At 43.9% G+C, this 21,034-nt stretch overlaps 1 protein-coding gene across 1 annotated transcript in view; it reads right to left on the minus strand.

Annotated features, from left to right (window-relative positions):
• The window catches only part of LOC111871320 (headcase protein), a 470,196-nt gene that overhangs the window by 7,107 nt on the left and 442,055 nt on the right, over nt 1-21,034 (minus strand). The window contains exon 4 of the mRNA XM_023864347.2: nt 16,823-17,011. Within this exon, the coding sequence (XP_023720115.1) occupies nt 16,823-17,011 (189 nt within the window). The remainder of the gene's footprint in view (nt 1-16,822; nt 17,012-21,034) is intronic.

Below are 21,034 nucleotides of genomic sequence, written 5' to 3' on the forward strand. Positions count from 1 at the left end.
TGCCTCTGTCTTCAGGGTTGAAGAAAACGCCAAGCAAGAAACCAGCGTGAAACAGGCAGTATTGTACCCAATGTGTTTAATTACTTGAGATATGTTCGTTTAAGGCCTGATGATGGCCAAATTGTGATCGAAACATGTAGCATAGCTATATTTGTAATAAATAAGTAAAATGTGCATTAACATCTATTACCTCCATTGAAGATATTTCCATATCACTCGTTGTGTTGTGTTGACGGTTATATTACAAATAAAAATCAAACATCAGAATCTTTCGTTTGCTACTGACATTTTAACCATAACATACAACAAACAGTTCTGGAAAGAGACCAACAATTCTTCTATTGTTGCGTGTGTATTAGTTGCTGCGGTAACGTTTTCACTGAGCCGCTGCCTAGCCACACATACGGATCACGGACTGATGGGAGGGATTTATGAAGTACGCCGCTGAGATGGACCCAAGTGACATGATATGCATAAAAAGTTTCATAAAGTGGCTCAGGCATTCAAACGTCAATGGGTGGAAGGGGATACACAACATGGTGATCGCATACGCCTTTTTGTAAAAAAAGGAAAATATGCCAGAAACAATTTCAGTTTCATAATTTATACTCTTCGCTCGATGTTACTCTTTTACAGCTAAGTTATCAAGGAGAATGAGATGCTGTGCATACAGCACGCACGAGTGGATGAGTACAAAACTTAGTAGATAAACCGGAAGGGCAGATGGGACGGACGTGTATGTTAAGGACGATAGTAGTAAAATAGATCTGAGGGAAGTGGGCTGTGAAGATGTGAAGTAGAGCCAACTAATATCAGTTTTCAAGTTGTTTTTTTCACGCCTGCCGGCGCTCAGACTGCATTCCTTTGTTTTGTGACACCGTCGGTAACCTCTATAAAGACGGGGCATTAACTGTTTCGACCACGAAAACTGAAGTGGCATGTCCCTCCAAAATGTTGACAGAACTACACAGTGGCGCAACAGAAAACAATCCGGACCTAAGTGACTTAGGACAGGGCCCAATGGGGACACATGTGAGTATGGTACCGAACTTTAGTGTTCCGTAGAAGCGAAATTTCCTTAACCAACTCAGTGATTATTAACTCAGGATGACGCCGAACCATGAAGTTAGTTACTTAAAGTTATTTAGTTAGTTGGTTGGTTGGTTGGTTGGTCGGTCCCGGCGCTACCCGACTTTCTGAGAAGTAGTGGGTCTGGAACGGGGTCCACTGAGCTTCGTGACAATAACTAAGGAGCTATTTCAGGGAAACAGCGGCTCCGGTGTAGAAAATCGAAATAAACGGCCGTGAGGATTCGTTGAGCTGACTACGCGACACACTCTATCCGCAAAAGTTGGCACTAAACTTCGCCGACAAACGGCGGTCGCTCGGTCGGTATAGTTCGCTTGCGGACTGAAATCACGGAGTTTTGGTTGGTTGGTCGGTCGGTCGGTTTTCTCGTTGGATGGCTGGGTAGTTCATTGGATGGTTGGATGCTTCGCTGGCTGAGTGGATATTTGATATTATCTTTACGTAGGCACGGAAGTGAATGCTACCACATGAACTGCGATCACAGGAACTTGTACTTGTTCCGAAAGCCAGCGATTAACAGCTGACACGAGACAGGCTAGGCTATGCATCATCACTATACACGTTGTCATACAAGTTTCATTTCTGCAGATGTAGTCACTTCCGCTACATGATCATCATCAGGTGGATACAGACACAGAACTATACAAAAACCACACAAACTGCAAAGGAGCTCATTCTGTTTAATGTTTCACGTCGGATCTGCCTTGCAGTTGCAGGGCTAGCAGTAAAATCATTCGCTTGTTAGCATATCCATGAATGTAATACCAGATATTAGAATAACTGAAGCATCAAACCATGTACAGATCAGTGAGGCCTAAACTAATCCCATACCGTTATATGTCAAGTCGGTGGATCAGATGTAGTAAATATACATTGCCCATCTGTTCTTTCCATAATCACCACCACCATCACCATCACCATCACCACTATTGGCAAACAGCACTTTTTGAGTCAGAGCATTCCTTCAATGACTCTGCTCCACTTGGCCAAATCCTTGGAATTAAACCCGGTTCTCACTTCTTTGCATTTTCTTTCTTCATTTTTGTTCTTATTTGCCCCTTTTATACCTTTACTGCGTCCAGGTAAGTAAATTTTATTTTCTCTTAATCTCAGACAGTCGGTAAGAGTCCTTGGACGGGGATCGGCCCGTCGCAAGGCCGCTACCTAACACAAACACAAACATCAATGCCTTAAGTGGGATTTGAACCCACGATCCCAGTGTTCGAGCCTCAGATCGCGCGGCCACTGCGATCGGCCTTCGGGTTTTGTAACAATATTTTTACATAGCAAGGTCGTTAGCCTTGCGTCCAACACCCAACCTGTTCCCGAGAGACGGGGTGGCCCAGATATACCCCCAGGCATTGAGTTTTCTTTTCGTCGCCTTCTGCGGCTCCGCAGCGCCAACGTTCCTATCCTGGAATGAAAATGAGACTGACAAGATGTATCTACCCGACTTCAGACTTTGGCGGGGGTAGCAGAAGTGCAGATGGGTAAACTGATAGGCTGGTATCTCCTAGTAATTGTTTTCATTATGGAATTCACCGAGTTACGTAACTCAGCTGGTAGGAGTTTCAGGGTCGCATTTACAGGGAATCACACTGCAATCCACAACGATTCACTTTCATTATGGAATTTTACGTATCAGAATTGACAAGTTTATACACTGAACTCTGAAATACTGAGGTACAGAAGCGACAGGACGCGCTGATGTGATCTGGAAAAGCTTATAGGGGACGTCATTTTAGCGAAATACACAAATATTGATTTATTTTTAAGGCCTTTCTGAAGCGGCCAAATATGTCTGTTGACTTCTGATGATGAAACCAAAAGAGCCTCGAGATGCCTTATAACCGCGGCATGTGAACCCTACAAGAAGCGGCGGCACAGGGCACCTGACATTAATACAAATCCATCATTTAAAACTGGGCGATTCGAACAGTTCCTAACCCTTAAACACAGCATGTGCACTTCTAACTAACTTAATGGAGCTGGGCCCTTCTCGAGAAGCCGCCACTTACGCAGCTACTCAAGAACGTCCCGATATTTTATGGACCCAGACGGTTCACTGCCGTGTTCACAAAAGTCCTCCACTGGTCCCTATCCTGAGCCAGATCAATCCAGCCCATACCATCCAATCATATCTCTTTAAGATCCATTTTAATATCCACCCACCTACGTCTTGATCTTCCTAGTGGTCTCTTTCCTTCTGACTTTCCCACCAGTATCCTATACGCATTCTGCCCCATTCGTGCTACATGCCCTCCCCACCTCATCCTCCTTCACTTGATCATTCTAATTATACTTGGAGAAGAGTACAAGTTATGAAGCTCCTCATTATGCAGTTTTCTCCAACCTCCTGTCACTTCATTTCTCTTCGGTCCAAATATTCTCCTCAACACCCTGTTCTCAAACGCCCTCAGTCTACGTTCCTCCCTTAATGTCAGAGACAAAGTTTCACACCCATACAGAATGAAAGGCAAAATTATAGCTCTGTATATTATAATTTATGAGTTCTTAGACAGCAGACGAAAAGACGAAAGGTCCTTAACTGAATGGTAACAAGCATTACCCGAGTTCAATCTCCTCTTAATTTCCCCCTGAATCAAATTCTGATGTGTTATTGTCGTTCCCAATGTTCGAAGTATATGCACTCCTACTGGCCAAAATTAATGAAAATCACGTGATTCTAAATAATGTATTCCCGCATCTGTAAGCCATCAGCTCCACAAACTCCACGGCCTACAATAAGCGGGCTGGTGCCCTCTGGACCCGATTCACAACGACAGAAATTGCTTTCTACTCAGATCTCCGGCTCCAAATCCAAGCTTCACGACATACGCCTATACTTTTAGTCCAAATGAAGCAATGTAAAGACGCGTCCGCTTCAGTTGCTCGCCAGGCTTCGGCGCGTTACTCGTAGTGTGTATAGGCTGTAGTCGTATTTTAATTTATTGGCTATAGTTTTTAAATTAAAGATTTGCTTGTGTCGTGACTTGTCATATCGTCCACATTACTCGCGAGCATAGCGAGTCACACGAGCACGAGTAATGTGGACGCGCCTTAATAATGCTCCAGTCCCAATTTACTCCTATTAGTCCTATTAAAGGAACCACGATAGCTCGGTCGGTATAGCGACTGATTACGGGCTGGAAAACCGAGGGGTCGGAGTGTGAGTCCCGATAGGATCAAGAATTTTCTCTTCTCGAAGTCGTTCAGACGGACTCTAGGGCCCACCCAGACTCCTATCCAATGGGTTCCGGGGCTTTTCCCCGGGTGTAAAGCGACCGGGGCGTGAAACTGACCACTCACCTCCAAATAATTCCGATGTCAAGAACACGTGGATCTGTATATATCCACGATGACATTGGTCGTGCGGTCTTCACCCGATCAAACGCTGGGATCGTGGATTTGAATCCCGCTGAAGGGGATTCTGTGTGCGTTTATTCTGTTTTGTGTTGTCCTGTGCAGGTAGCGTTTCACGAATGCCCTACGCTCCAGGTGGGAACAACAGGAAATAGATATAGTATACAGTCCTATAAAAAACCGACTCTTAATGATAAAACTAAATTTTACTTTAATTACTGCATCAATTAAGCCCCAAATGAAGATCGAAACAAAACCAATTAATTATGTCTATAATTCTACGTGGCCAGAGAACTTAGCAGATTTCATTCACAGTCAGCCTGAGACAATGGAAATGTGAAACTGACGCTAACAGACAGAAATGGTGAACGTAATTTTATGCGCTGCATTAAAATTCAAAAATAAACATCTCAGATTGAAACTTCGAAACTCTTGGATGTCGATTCGCCCTCGAGAGGGTTTCATTAATTATTGGCAAGCTTCATAAGTTTGTTACAAACTTCCACCCGTTTCTCTTTCGACTGGTAAGAGCAATTCGTACTGTGTCTAAGCATCGATTGAGGATGTCGTCATTAAAAACTTACTAGATTGTGTTTTCAACACGCAATTGGAACGAAACTCGCCTTACCGGCAATCTCGTGAAACAAACAAGGCTTTTCTCCTGCTAGATTGCCTATTCAAGACACGAAGCATACGCTGGTCACGGTAGCCGAGCGGCACTGTCTTCATTCGCTCGGAAGTCGGGATCGTGAGTTCGAATCCCACACAAGATTTGGATGTTATGTATGTGTATGTGTTTATTCTGTTTGTGTTGTCCTGCGGTCTGTAAAATGATCAAAACAGAAGAACAAACTTGGACACCGTAAGGTATGAGAGGAACGGATTAAGTAAGTGGGACATAAAATCCTATTTGTGTAATTTCTTTTTTTTTTTTTAAGGACACCTCCAAGGAGATTCTAAAGCCCGGAATTACTGGGCTTCCGGACTTTGTCCAACATCCGGTATTCTAGAAACTAGAAAACACAGCGTTTCGGAAACTGGATCTGTTTCCGTCCTCAGGTGAGGGAGGAGAAAGACACCATTTTGTTGGGGCCCTTAGAAAGAGCTAACCTTAATCACTGGTCCAGTATGTGTCTTTCCACACCCCCCACCCCCTTCAACTGAGGATGAAAACAGATCCAGCTTGTGTTTTCTATTTCTAGAATACCGGGCGATGAACAAAGTCTACTGATTTCCTACACCAAATCTAGACAACCGGGATAGCTCAGTAGGTGTAACGACGGGCTACGAGGCTGGCCGATCGGGGTTTAATACCTGGAAAGGGCAAGAGAATTTCCTCTACGACCAGACCAGCTCTAGAGCCTACCCAGCCTCGTACACAATGAATACCGGGGACTCTTTCTTTGGGAGTAAAGTGACAGGAGCCGCCCACGGTAGCCGAGCGGTCTAAGGCATGTACTGTCTTCGCTCGCTCGGAAACCGAGATCTTGGGTTCGAATCTCACACAAGGAATGGATGTTTGGTGTATGTGTTTATTCTGTGTTTGTGATGTCCTGTGTTTAGGCAGAGGCCTTGCAAGAAGCTAATCACCCGTCCAAGGCCAAAGGGGGCTGTAAAGCCGGTGGAAAAAAGTGGCAGGAATGTGAAGCTGACCATTTACCTCCATCTAGTGTGAAGATCAAGAAGAGTGGCGCTATATCTCGAGAGCTCCCCCCCCCCATGACGCCGCGTTCAATTAATTAAGCATAGGGACTAATTTACACCATACTTGTATGGCTGTTATTGCTTTGCGAAGACCTATCAATAGTTGCGTCAGCTGGCACTGGCCTCTAGCGTATTTGTGCGAAACATGTTCTATACATAATTGAAAAACCAATGGAAGCATGCATGTGGTAATCACGAAATTTCTGACTTGAGAACATTAACGCATTCTAATTTATTCCATTGCATCAGCATTAAATAACACTAAATAAATAACTTGACAACAGTTGCGTATGCTTTATCTTAAGACTCTATCGTCAACGAATTGCAATGGATTTTAAAGGAACTGGTCGTGACCTAACTGAGGTTCTACTTTCCTGATATAGGACTGAGGAAAACGAAGCATTTCAAGTCAGCATAGCCGGTGTCTAGACCGATACTTGAACCGAGCACGTAAAGATTAAAAGTCTGGAGCGTCACCGCTAAACTAAATTCCTCGGTGAGAAAAGTTTTAATTACAGGATATTCCAAGAAAAATATATCTTTCTCCGTAAACTGTTTTACAATACAATTCTGTTCAGTAACATTTTAGCGCAATGTTGAACATAAAATCAAGAAAACAAATAATTTATCCTACTCCTAATTTTCTTCCCTTTAAACTCCTAAAATCTTTCATGTTCGATGGCTTGGAACAAAAAGAACGCCGTGACAAGTATAAAATAAAGATACTGTCACATAGTATGTGTAAGCATAGATGGATTTTTTGATTGGTGACAAGATTTATTAACCTTTTCAACATTCAAGATTCGTGACTACACTTTATACATCACTGTCACACACAGACTAGTGTTCTCAGTCTATTAACATCTCCAGTAGCCGTTTCCTTGCAACGGATTTTTAACACAGGAATGATAACAGTCTCACTGAATTACAGACTCCAAATATCACATATAAAGTCTTCTCTTCACAGCCGGACTTTCAACTAAGCGCTGTTGCAACTTACTCTTCTCTTCACAGCCGGACTTTCAACTAAGCGCTGTTGCAACTTACTCTTCTCTTCACAGCCGGACTTTCAACTAAGCGCTGTTGCAACTTACTCTTCTCTTCACAGCCGGACTTTCAACTAAGCGCTGTTGCAACTTACTCTTCTCTTCACAGCCGGACTTTCAACTAAGCGCTGTTGCAACTTACTCTTCTCTTCACAGCCGGACTTTCAACTAAGCGCTGTTGCAACTTACTCTTCTCTTCACAGCCGGACTTTCAACTAAGCGCTGTTGCAACTTACTCTTCTCTTCACAGCCGGACTTTCAACTAAGCGCTGTTGCAACTTACTCTTCTCTTCACAGCCGGACTTTCAACTAAGCGCTGTTGCAACTTACTCTTCTCTTCACAGCCGGACTTTCAACTAAGCGCTGTTGCAACTTACTCTTCTCTTCAAAGCAGGACTTTCAACTAAGCGCTGTTGCAACTTACTCTTCTCTTCACAGCCGGACTTTCAACTAAGCGCTGTTGCAACTTACTCTTCTCTTCAAAGCAGCACTTTCAACTAAGCGCTGTTGCAACTTACTCTTCTCTTCACGGCCGGACTTACAACTAAGCGCTGTTGCAACTTACTCTTCTCTTCACGGCCTCCGCCACAGAACATAACTGAACTATTCCTTGAGCCTAAGAGAGACAGAAGTCCCAGTTTTCTCCCTTGCTTATAACATCTGCGCATGAACCACGCAGAAACACCCCGTTGTTGTAGTCAAACTGTTGCAGTATTAACAGTTTGCTGCCTAGCGACGGGAAGGTTTACCGAGCCGTTACCTAGTAAAGGAAGCTGTTTACAGCGTCACCGCTTAGAAACGGATCTATATGCCACAGTATTGATTTATGAAACAGGGAGACGAAGAGGAACATATCTTAGCCCCTTCCTTCCCCCTAGTCTCTTGCAGTACAAAAACCCTCTCTGTTGATCGCATCTTGGTTTCTTGAGCGTGGTGCAGGAAACACCACAACAATATTTACTTTTAATTTAGACTGGTTTAAGTTAATTTCGCTTGCAGTCTGCGTCTCAACTTCAGTAGTCTGCCAGCACATTACCGATGTGACCATAAATCCATTATGAGAAAATAATCACTCAGGTTCGTTCAGTTTAATTAAATGTTACAACAGATACTGTCATATTAATTCCCAAATTTACTGCTGTCGAAGTTCATGTCCTTGAAACAGGAAATGATTTACGAGAGCTGAAAGGGAAGGGGTGGAGGTAAAAAGAAAATAAAGGAGAGACGTGGGCATTTGCCATTATAAAGGGGCCAAGATTCTTAGAGAATGTTGGAGCCAAGGGGTAATGAATTATGCAAGTAAGTAAGTAAGTAAGTAACCCCACATTACATCAACAGGTTTAGTAATTTAAGCGCATAACTCAGGAACACATTATAGTCTTGTTAGATATGGGAAATTGCATAGCCGACATTTTTAAGACAAGAACTCTTTTGTCTTTCAGGTAACTAAGAAAAAATGCAGCGATGTTGTAAAATCTTCTGGGATATAACTATGTGTAGTCCATCTAAAGTCAACAGACGTTTCGGAGTAACATATCGCTTCAATATTCACGGTCGAATAAGCTGAGTAAGAAACTTCACGCTGGTTTATTGCTGGGCCTATTCTTCGACCCTGAAGATGGAGGCGATATGTTCCTCCGAAAAGTCGGCTGACTTTCAACGGACTACACGGCGTTATAACCACCGCTCTGACAACCTCGGACCCTACATACGTTGTTGTAATTGTTAATCATATATGGGGGTGTTGTCCTATGCAAAATGAGACAAAATGAGCCATGTTACATAGAGAAGCAGATCACTCATTCCACACACAGGCATACTAGAGTTTCCATGAACCAGCAAGCACATTTACAAGTTCAGCTCGAGCCGAAGGGGTTGGTGTAGCGCCAGTGACCTTGACTTACATTCGGTAGATGCTCCGTTCGAATCGGGACACTGGCATTCCTGACTGAGACTTTTTCCCTACCCCTCCAGGATAATGAGACAGCACCTCGATCAGGCTGCGATTGTTTCCTTCCAAATCCTTTCGAATTCATCATGCATCAGTCGTCCTATTGTCCTGGCCAGCGCAGTCTTTCTCGGGTCCGAGTCCCTTGGGACTCACGACCATATTATCTGTTATTGCGTTTCCATGGAAGTAACCCTTCCGGATTCAAACGCATGACAATATTTTACTGTCTCATATTTGAGACCTCCCTTTTCGTCGCCTCCTACGACTCTCAGGGTCACGGTGGGAGGTATTCGACCCCACCTCCACACGGGGGTGAACTGAATTCACGAATGCACTGCCGTTTATAACTGCCACAGAACCCAATAGAGAGGGTTCCATTACAGTTCTTCATGAATGCGTTGCCTCGGAAACCATGTGTTCATTCACAAGCAACGGCTTGGTTTCCTAAGTGTTTACAACTTTCACTTTCCGGATCCGTGGAAACCGTGTCAGTATACAATACGACACGTTGCACTGATATGGAGCCGTATCGGTAGTTCAATGACTGCACGTATTCCTATATATAACTGCCTGATGATGGTCTTGTACGGCCGAAACATGTAGCATGAATAAAGAGCAAATTGTAAAACATTAAAACTGAATATATTTGTGTTGACGGTTGTCATAATTCCTATATATATATATATATCTGGAACTCACAATAGGACGCAACCAATGAAAATCTTCATAGATATCTCATGGGAATGTTATCTCACATAAAGAACAAATTGGCTGCGTGAATATGTTCTATTCTCTGTGTGTACTGTTTCTTTTCCCTTGGGTTTTCTGCAATAAAACCATGATCACCTGTTACAAGGAATTGGGCCAGTTCTAAGCAGAATACATTTTAATGACACTAACGAACTTAGGCCAATCCTATGACACTTTATGCTGCATTCGATCGCTTTTATGGTCTCTCATTTTAATGCCAACCTATCACATTGCATATAACATTATCAAATATGTGGCTCTAACAACATAGTGGCGAGGTAACCATTCCATTTACTGCCAACAATTATATTTATTATGGCTCTACAGCCCTTTGTTGGGCCTTGGCCACTTTTTCAGTTTCTTATACACAGTCGGTAGGACTTCTTGGAAGGGAGATCAGCCAGTAGCAAGGCCGCTACCTACACACAGAACACAAACACAGAATAAACGCGAACAGACATCTATGCCTCGTGTGGGATTCGAACCCACGATTCCAGCGTTCGAGCGAGAGGAGACGGTTCATGTCTTAGACCGCACGGCCACTGTGATCGGCTGCTGCCAACAATTGCATTAGGTTAAATTACACTTATTTAGCTTTGCTTAACGTTTTGGATTTATTTTCTTGTTTATCAGGTTGACAGCTGCGTATAACTAGCGCAGATGTCTCGACTATAAACCCGTTATCCAAGTTTTGCATAGCCAATTATTCAAACAATGCAACAATAGCAATTTTTCATAGACAAGAATACTATTCGACAGAGGAAACATTAATCTGATTCTACAAAACTTCCTTCTGAAGGTCACGGCATCGTTGCCAACAAAGCTGACATATTACAATCGTTTTCACTTATGCTTCTTGTTGCTCGACTGCAGTTCAAACATTGATTGAAACGTTGTCACGAATGAAGGTAATTAAAGTCATGCGACGTAAGAGCTGTTCCGTGCATATAGGCTTCCTGCTAAACACGGAACCGACAGTGCATTGCATCCCCAGTGTGCCGGGTTTACAAGGCATTTTCATTATCACACCGTTCCACCAGCAGACACTTAAACTTTTGAAGCATCAAATTTATCTAGAAAACATACAAAATTTAGCTCAAACCTCACAGGAAACAAAAATGTGTCTCCTAATACTGTTCAAAGAAATAAAAATGTAAATATAAGGCTGTCCCTTTATTTAATTAATTAAGCACTATGCCATGCAGGGGGACAGGCGTAGCGTAGTAGGCTGAGGCACTGTGCCACCAGCCGGAAGGTTGCGGATTCTATTCCCGGTGACATCAGTGGATTTTTCAACTGACCTAATCCTTCCAGCGCACTATGGCTCTGCGGGTGACTCAGTCCCTAACAGAAATGAGTACCAGGAATCTTCCTGGGGGTAAAGGGCGGCCGGCGCGTAAGGCTGACAACCTCACCGCCATCTGTGAGCTGACTGTCTAGCAAATAAGGAAGTCTCGACGTCACACAACCCTATGGGCCTCCACTGCCTGTTACAGGGATAGCTTTACCTCTACTATGCCATAAAGACATATATTATGGGGAAGTGGAGGTATACATCCGCCATTCTTGACCTACGCACTAGGTGGAGGTGAGTGGTCAGCTTACCGCCCCGGTCGCTTTACCCCCGGGTAAGTCGTCCCCCAGTATATATTTTATAATAGGCTGGGTGGGTCCCAGAGCCGGTCTGGACGCTGTGAAGAAAAGAAAAACTTGCCCCCTGTCGGGAATCTAATCCAGCCCATCGCTCTACCGACTGAGCTATCCCGACTCACGTTTAAAAAAATAATCACTTTTTAATCTGATGATCACAGGAAGTATATAAACAAAATCGTGGGCGAAGCAAGCTCCTTCAATTTAATTCAAGTGATACGTGTGGTAAGGACTGCTTTTCAAAGGGCCATGAAGTCGACATTTTCGACAGTTTAAGTCATTTAATTTATAATTTATAACAAACTTACATTTTGACGTAATATTTCTTTAGGTTCACAAATACTACAAAACTTTATACAGAAAGAAGGAAGTTTGTAACTGGCGAATATCTGTACTGTATGAAATCTCTTGCATGACTGTAGAGTGTACATTCGACAAAATGCCTACATGAAATCTAAATAATAAATGTTTACGAGGCTTAATGGTAGCATACATTTCAAAAGACTGCATGCAACTTCATACACAACTGTCACGTAATATACTGAGCGCAATGCGTACTTCCTTGCCGACGGACATGCCACACGAAACCGTCGGCATGGCCTTACAGACACAGTGTGCAGTCGTGCTTGGCTTCCCCAGTTTTTGAGACCCTCCAATCCAACTTCTCTATAAAAACAAAACAAAAAAACTAGAAACACACTGACCAGGTTCAAAGCAAAGTCATCCGAAGGAGAACGAGTGGACAGGAAGCACGTAAGTGCCTCTGCCCAACATCTCCTGTCATTTCTGTAACGCGCAATTCACGTCATAAGCATTCTTTAACCGGTGAAGCAAAGCTAAAAAGGAAGAAACAGAACATGTCGGTAGCCAACCACAACGCAGGTTCCGCGTCTCAGTCTCATGCTCTTGTTATAAGAACACAGATAAAGGAAAACGTCAAAAAGCAGCTGCGTCAAGCGAGAAACGGGCCGTGCCCTCTAGAAACTACTCGAGACCTGCGGTTTCACGTATCACAACTGTGATCTGAACTACATCTCTTCCTCCTTACACTAAAATTGCAGCACAAGTTAGGGTCGGGCTAGCTCAGTCGGTAGAGCGACAGGCTGGACGACCGGCATTCGAATCAGACATGAAGCAAGATTTTCCTCGCCTCCACAGCGTCCAGACGGGCCCTGGAGCCCACCCTGCCTCTATACAATGGGTAACGGGGGAGCTTCCTCTGGGGGTAAAGCAGCGGGGGCTTGAAACTCTCCACTCACCTTCATCCAGTGCCGAGGTCGAGTATAGTGGATCTATACCCCAACTCCCCGATAAGTTTTAATGGTGTGGTGCTTAATTAAGCACTGGGACCTCATATTTTTTTATATTTTTATTACAGTGCCCGTAATTAAAACTAGATTCTAGCAAAACAATGAGGGTGGCATAACCATTATAGTATCTGCTGTGCAGAAAGCGTGCTCGTACGTATGTTATTATTACGTAATTCTTCTGCCAAGAACTAGGTTGTTAGGTTCAGTTATACCAATCGCAACACACAGATACACTGCACGTGCATTTTACCTTTCACTTAATAATTTGTTACCTTTCGACTTTATAATAATCACTTCACAAATCGTAGCGCTCGTGATCATTATGCGACTAAACCGGTAATTATGAATAGCAACTACTAATTATATAGAATTACAGAAAACGGCAAATGTAATAAATTTCGTGACGATAATCACTTTCACAGGTAATTATGAGTAATTACTGTTTATTATTCATAATTAACAGCCGGTCACGGTAGCCGAGCAGTCTAAGACATTTACTGTCTTCGCTCGCTCGGAAGCCGGGATCATGGGTTCGAATCCACACAAGGCATGGATGTTTGTGTTGAACTGTGTTTAGGTAGAGGCCTTGCGACGAGCTGATCACCCGCCCAAGGAGCCCTACCGTTTATAAAATGACCGTGAAACTGAGAAATCAGCCTACGCTCCACATCGGGAGCGAGAGGGGAGAGAGAAATTCATAATTACCAACGTCCATTGGTAAATGTGATAAAAACCTACAATTCTCTTCAGGTTACCAATCCGTATTATCCTTCGAAACGCAGAGGTTGGTAACCCTGATATATACCAGCTTTGGTGAGTCTTCAAAAAACATTGATGCATTAAAGAGATGTCGCATCCAATAATGTTATGTACGCTCTTTATCACATTTACCAATAGACGTTGGTAATTACAAATGTAACCGGTAATTTTCATAATTACAGGTAAAAGTGAGGGCCACGGGGTGGCGTAGTTAGTTTGCGGCACTATGCTACACGCAGGAAGGTCGCGGGTTCGATTCCCGGTGAGGTCAGTGAATTTCTCAATTGACCTAATCATTCCAGCCGCACTATGGCCCTCGGGTTGACCCAGCCTCTAACAGAAATGAGTACCAAAAATCTTCCTGAGAGCAAAGGGCGGCAGGCGCGTAAGGCTGACCTCACCGCCATCCGTGAGCCGACTGTCTGGAAAATGTGGGACCCTCGACGTCTCACAACCATATGGGCCTCCACGGCCTGTTGCAGGGAGGCTTTCACTTTTTAATATTCACAATTAGCAATTACTTAGTTTCACGGTAACAATACGTCATCCTGCTTTCCTCAGAAGACGTACAGCATGTCAAGACTTGCGACATATGAAAGCACTGGTCCGAGTTTCAATAAAGCACAGAAATTGCCACTTCAATAAACACACTTTCTGCAAGCCAGAGGAAAAGAGACCAACTGGAAGACCAAGACGTAGGTGGGTTGATAACATTAAAATGGATCTTAGAGAGACAGGATGGGGTTCTATGGACTGGATTGATATGGCTCAGGATAGGGACCAGTGGAGGGCTCTTGCGAACACGGCAATGAACCTTCGGGTTCCATAAGATGCTGGGAAGTTCTCGAGTAGCTGCACAGTTGGCGGCTTCTCGAGAAGGGCTCAGATCCATGAAGATGCTGGGAAGTTCTCGAGTAGCTGCACAGTTGGCGGCTTCTCGAGAAGGGCTCAGATCCATGAAGTTAGTTAGTACCACCAGGTAAAGGTAGAAATCATCCCTGTAACAGGCCGTGGAGGCCCATAGGGTTGTGAGATGCCGAGGCTCGCACATTTTCTATACAATCGGCTCACAGATGGCGGTGAGGTCAGCCTTACGCCCCAGCCGTCCTTTAGCGCCAGGACGATTCCTGGTACTCATTTCTGTTAGACGCTGAGTCCATCCCAGGGCCATAGTTTGGCTGGAAGAATTAGGTAAATTGAAAAATCCAGTAACCTCGTCGGCAATCGAACACGCCACCTTCCGGCTTGTAGCATAGTGCCTCAGCCAACTACGCTACCGCGTGGCCCCTAGTGGCCCCTAGTGCCACCAGAGGATTACCAAATATGTCGAACATGTAGTGGTAACCAAAAAATTATGCTCGATGGTCACTTAGAGTAAAATTTAATTTTTACTGATCTCATAAATGATTATGTTATTTAGCGCCAATTCTCAGTATCACCAAAGCAACTGGTTCTGCTTGTTTGTGCTAGGATGAATGTCGTACGTCTTTTCAGCCATTCTGAACAGAGTATATCCCGGATAATGGGTTCCTCAAAATCCTATTACTGAACTGAGATGAAGCAGTTAATTCCTGCCTTCGAACCCATCTATGGTAGCTTCATACCGTGAGGGGGCGGGGGACGTGAAGGCTAAGGCGGCCAATGCGAGTCCTCCCCTGCCACAATCCTGACATCATCTTTCCGTGAACTACGCTAATGTTGAGGATCGAGCCACGTCAGTATTAGAATTATATATTGTAGAACGTAAATCCGTTGCCAACTAATGGCTCTATAAACAACGCCCGCTGCTAAAAAAAACATCGCATTACTATTTACGTTGCCCAAATAATGGCCATGAAAACATTTCATTTCGTCAGCAGAAAGCAACTAATTCCCTGGAGCTGAATTCTTCTTCAGAAACCAAAAGTAAACTTTTACCTACTCAAGAATTTCCCAACATTTTATAGACCCCGGACGTTCATTGCCGTGATCACAAGAGCCCACCGCTGGTCCCTTTCCCGAGACTGATGAATCCAATCCATATCGCACTATCCTGTCTGTCTGTCTATCTCTACTTATCTATCTATCTAATCTATCTATCTATTTACAGCCCGTCGCAAGGCCGCTACCTACAAACAGAACAATACAAACACAGAAAAAACGCATACAAACATCCATGCCTTGTGTGGGATTCGAACCCACAACCCAGTGTTCGAGCAGGACGGTTCATGATTTAGACCAATCGGCACACTGTCCTACTTCTCTTAAATGTTAATATTGTCCTCCAACCTATGTCTAGATCTTTCTATTAGTCTCTTTCCTTTTGGCGTTCCCGCTAAAATCTTATATGCATTCCTCTTCTCTCCCGTGCTTACTAGACGCCCTGCCCATCTAAACCCTCTTGCGCTTATCATTCTAATTATACTTGGAGAAGGATACGAGCCATAAAGCTCCTCTCTGTGCAGTTTTCTGGAGCCCTTTGTTATTTCACAGCAGAAAGCAACAGCACCAAAATTTAAATTCAGTAATAATACAGAAGAATGCAGACAGTAAATTGATAAGATTTGAGACAATAAATGGAAGAATAAATGTGAAAGCCAACTCATATGAATATCGAAACAAAATTGTGTTATAGACTAATGGCACGGTCTGATCTTCCATATGCATCACAGATCTGGAGAAAAAGAGGGAATAACATTACTGAAGCCGCTGAAATGCGCAGCAGAGCCACGCTGCGAGGTCAAGAAAATATTGCCATAGAAATAGTCACGTTACATGGGAGATATGTGAATCTCATGGCGGTGACTGTGACTTACAGCGTTCTTGAATGTGACGCCGTGTAGTCTCGTAGATATTGACCAGCATTTGCTGTTTCCATCTTTGTGATGGGTGGAATCAGTAGGATCCTCCGAAAAGGGTAAATACAAATCAGATTATATGGCATCACGTGTCTAAAGACAGTAAAAAAAATAAAGTTGTCTCTGTGCTTAACTAATTCTGTCTCTATTTTTCAAAACACAACGTTTCGGAGACTGGATTCTGTCTCAGAAACGTGTGTGTTTTGAAAAATAAACAGGACGGTTTTTAGATAAACACAAGACAATGGATAATGTCCAAAAACATAATACTTGTAGCAATGTACCACCGTCACAAACTTCTACACCTTGTTAGCCTCTTCCCGGTCAGCAACGTAGCGAAATGTTTGTGGCAATGTGTCTTACCTTGGACCGCTCCGGGCAGCAGTGCATAGCTGCGAAGACGTCATAGGAGTACATGGTGCCGAGCACGAGGGACGAACCGTCCCAGGGTGTGCTGCAATACACACAGCGGAGTGTGCGCCCGGGACCCCATCCTTCCAAACACGCCATGCACACCGCCGACAGGAACTGCGTCCGCCCTTCCAACTTCACCTGCACACAGAGCATATGTATCCCTTGAAACTCACACACAGTGACACCACGTGTTTCTTATTCGGGTGAAATTGCAGTTCTGTCTCAAATCAGAGAAACTAATTCGATATGGAAGGCAACTTGGAGTCACACATGAGAACAATCGTAGTTTTGTGTCTCGTAAGAGAGAAACGATGCCAGTCACAGTGGCATGAACAGTCTTCGGCCGCTCGAACACTGGGATGGTGGGTTCGAATCCCAATCGAGGTATGGATGTGTGTGCGTTTATTCTGTTTGTGTTGTTCTGTATGTAGGTAGAGGCCTTGCGACGGGCTGCTCTCCCTTCCACAATCACCTACAGGTTGTAGAGCTATAGTTAGATAGCAGAGAGGAATGACAGTTTCGTACGTGACAAGAGAACTGATCATTTTGTACAGTTCGAGAGTAAAGAGAAGCAGGTAGGATTTGAGGTGTTTATAAAGAGTTCTGTCTTCTGGGATATAAAGCCGTGCAGTCCGTTGAAAGTCAACAGACATTTCGGAAGAATTCAGAGTCCATGAATAAGCCAGGAAAGAAACCAGCGTGAGGTATAGGTAGCAAGCAAAGCTCTCATTATTCTTCGACCCTGAAGATGGAGACGAAATGTTCCTCCAAAATGTTATTTAAATTTCAACGGTATACACGGTGTTATATCCCCGAAGATAGAGCTCCTTGAAGACAAGTCTGTTTTTCGCGCCAGAAAAGGCAATTCCAAGCACAAGGCATGTCTTGTGTCTCAAGCGATAGAGGAAGGAAGACAAACAGGAAAGGTAAGAATAATAAGGAAAAAAAACGTAATTGTACTGCGTGAATGTAGTCCAATGTGATAAACTGGGAGTTTAGTTAATCTGTCCTCATAGTTCAGCTGTTTCATATACTTAATCTCTTTAAATATTTATTTATTTCCAGTTTATGAAACGGTATTCCTTATTTACCTCATTTCCTCTAATAATTTAAACTGTATTTCATGAAATGAGTCTCAGGACTACTATCTTCTCGAACAAACGCCATAGTCTCATAAAAGTTACCAACGTTTCAGAGAAACCTGCCTCATTTTCCAGATGAAAGTACTATTCATATGCACCGTCGGGAAAACCTCAATTCTCATATAATAAAAGTAAAATTATTCGAAATGGAAGACACACTCTGTTGCTTTTGTTTCATATTTATATTGGGTGACGTGGCATAATACATCTATAGTACTTCACTGTAAATAACCACGGACGNAAAGGCTCTAGAATATAACTCAACAAAGTCCCAAACACTATATATATATATATATGTGTGTGTGTGTGTGTGTATGTGGAGAGAACAAAATATTTATATAAAAATTGCTTCACAATATAACTCAATAAAACCTAAACTGAAGTAAATATATACCTACAGAAAGAACAAAAATACTTCTAAACATAACGGCATTCTAAAAATCTTTTTAACATTTTAACAAGGACTTATATGGTAGCATGATACCGCAATATACCAAACCGACAGACTATAGCCCACTGTGGACACTGCCTAATGTAAGCAGGAAGGCAGCTGACATTCAATTGCACAGCTGATAACGACAGAAACATGCAGCAGACAACGTAGAGTGCATCTACACAGAAGTTGCGCTGACGCTACGATATAACTTTTATCATCACAACAAATTCAGTTCACTAATGCCATATTTCGATATGAGAGTTTCTTTTTTTTAGATTCGCTTAGTGGTGGGGTGGAGTCCAACTGGGTCCATTCGGCACGGCGGCCACTGATTGGCCTATTGTGGCCTGCTCCGGGTGATTATGATGATGGAGAATTTGGTGGAATGAAGACTGGCAGGGGAAACCTAAGTACTCGGAGAAAACCCGCCCCAGCGCCACTTTGTCCACCACTAATCCTACTTGACCAGACCCGGGATCAAACCCGGGCCGCCGCGACTAACCGCTTGAGCTATGGCGCGGCCAATATGAGAGTTGAGTCTCCGTACTGCTGAACATCAGAACTACGTAACAAGAGCTTTCTGTTAGTAAGTCTGAAAGTTGGGCCGCGCCATAGCTCAAGCGGTTAGGCGCTGGCTTCGTCTCGTCAAGTGGGATTTCTGGTGGACAAAGTGGCGCTGGGGCCGGTTTTCTCAGAGTATTTCGGTTTCCCCTGTCAATCTTCATTCCACCAATTGCTCCACAATCACCCTCACCTATCATCTGGGGCTGGTACAACAGGCCAGAAGTGGCCGCAGTACAAGGGACTTAGTGCCACCCCAGTAGCAATAAAAAAAAGTCTGAAAGTTGAACTCCGCCAATAGACGCCATCCCGAGTTAGTCCCAATGCCTCTCATCTTCAGAATCTAGTTCTCTAAAATTAATCTTAATGTTATCCTCCTAGCTCGTTGTCGACGTTCCAAGAGGTTTCCCTACGAAAACAATGCATGCCTTTGATAAGACTGAAGCTCTAACAGCAATCAAACGTGATAACGCCGGAACCAGCCCCAATAATTCGAAGTCCCGAAGTGCTTCAAATCCAAATTAGCGCGGATGTTTGCTTGAGAAGTTCTATCCCTGTACGGCTTCGTCTCTCCAGCCTGCCGACACCTCCCTCAGTTCTGCCGGCCGGTCACAGTAGCCGCGCCGTCTAATGCATGAACTGTCTTCGCTCGCTCAAATGCTAGAATCGTGAGTTCGAATCACACTCATGGCATGAATGTTTGGGGTGTGTTTATGCGTTTATTCTGTGTTTGCGTTGTCCGGTGTTTAGGTAGAGGCCTTGTGATGAACTGATCACTCTTCCAAGAGGTCCTGCGGTCTGTGAAAAATGATTACGCAACTGATCAAGGGGTCTGGGCCCTGAATGGGCTGGAGGAGCCATTGAAAAAAAAACAATTTCTGCCGATCTGTACATCACACGAAGTTCACTGTTATGTTACAGGCATATCGAATCCATCCACAGTCATACTTGATAACTACATACCTTGCAGATCACAGTGACCGGGGTACGTGGTAGCGTCGTTGGTTGAGGCACTGTGCTAGAAGCCGGAAGGTCGCGGCCTCGAGACTTTTCAATTCATCTAATCCTCCAGCCGCACTATGGCACTGAGGTCGACTCAGCCTCTAACAGAAATGAGTACCAGGAATCTTCCTGGGGGGTAAAGGGCGGGCGGCGCGTAAGGTTGACCTCACCGCCATCTGTGAGCCGACTGTCTAGAGAAAATGTGGGAGTCTCGACGTCTCACAACCCTACGGACCTTCACGGTCTGATACAGGGATTGCTTAGGGATCGCAGCGGCCGCGCGATCTAAGGGCGCGTTTCCACGGGGCGTGACACGCTAGCGTGAGGCAGGTATTCGTGAGTACGACCCATGTGAACGAAGCGTCGTGGAAAATCTTATGACGTCACAGGCAAGAGTGAGGGCTCAATCTTCGTATCAGACATGTTTGATTTTCAGTCGTGATTTTGCCTCTACCATGTCTACACCGGATCGGGTCATAAAATTACAAGAAAGGGAAACTGTGCGGTTTTTGGAATTATATGCAGATGAACCAGTGCTGTATGATGCAAGCATGGAAAGTTACAGAGATAGAGACGTGAGAATGGCAGCGGCGAAGAGAATTTCCAATGCGCTCGCAATTCCTGGCTTTGGACCAAAGGAGGTGATGGCAAAATTTAAAAACTTGAGGAGTAGTTATTGTCATATATTGTCTCATATTAGTATCTGATTTTGCGACCAGTGGTGAAACGCGTTCCAGAAGGAAATCAAATTGGTCTTCAGACACTCGTAGTAAGTTCTTGAAATCATCTGGGTAACTATTTCTGAGTTCCATGTCAACCAAATTATGTGGCCCTAATTTCCTCTTTAGAATCCACTTCTGAACCCACCATCGCCTTTTCTTCCGTTTTCCTTTCATTTCCACCATCTGCTTCATTCTCTGCGCTAAAATAGCAGCAAAAACTGAACTCACAACAGCACAACTTTCTATGAGGAGCTCGTTCATGGTCGGCTTTCCGCGATCAACTGAATCACGTCTTCGT

The sequence above is a fragment of the Cryptotermes secundus genome, unplaced genomic scaffold (assembly GCF_002891405.2).
Source record: "Cryptotermes secundus unplaced genomic scaffold, Csec_1.0 scaffold1189, whole genome shotgun sequence".
NCBI lineage: Eukaryota > Metazoa > Arthropoda > Insecta > Blattodea > Kalotermitidae > Cryptotermes > Cryptotermes secundus.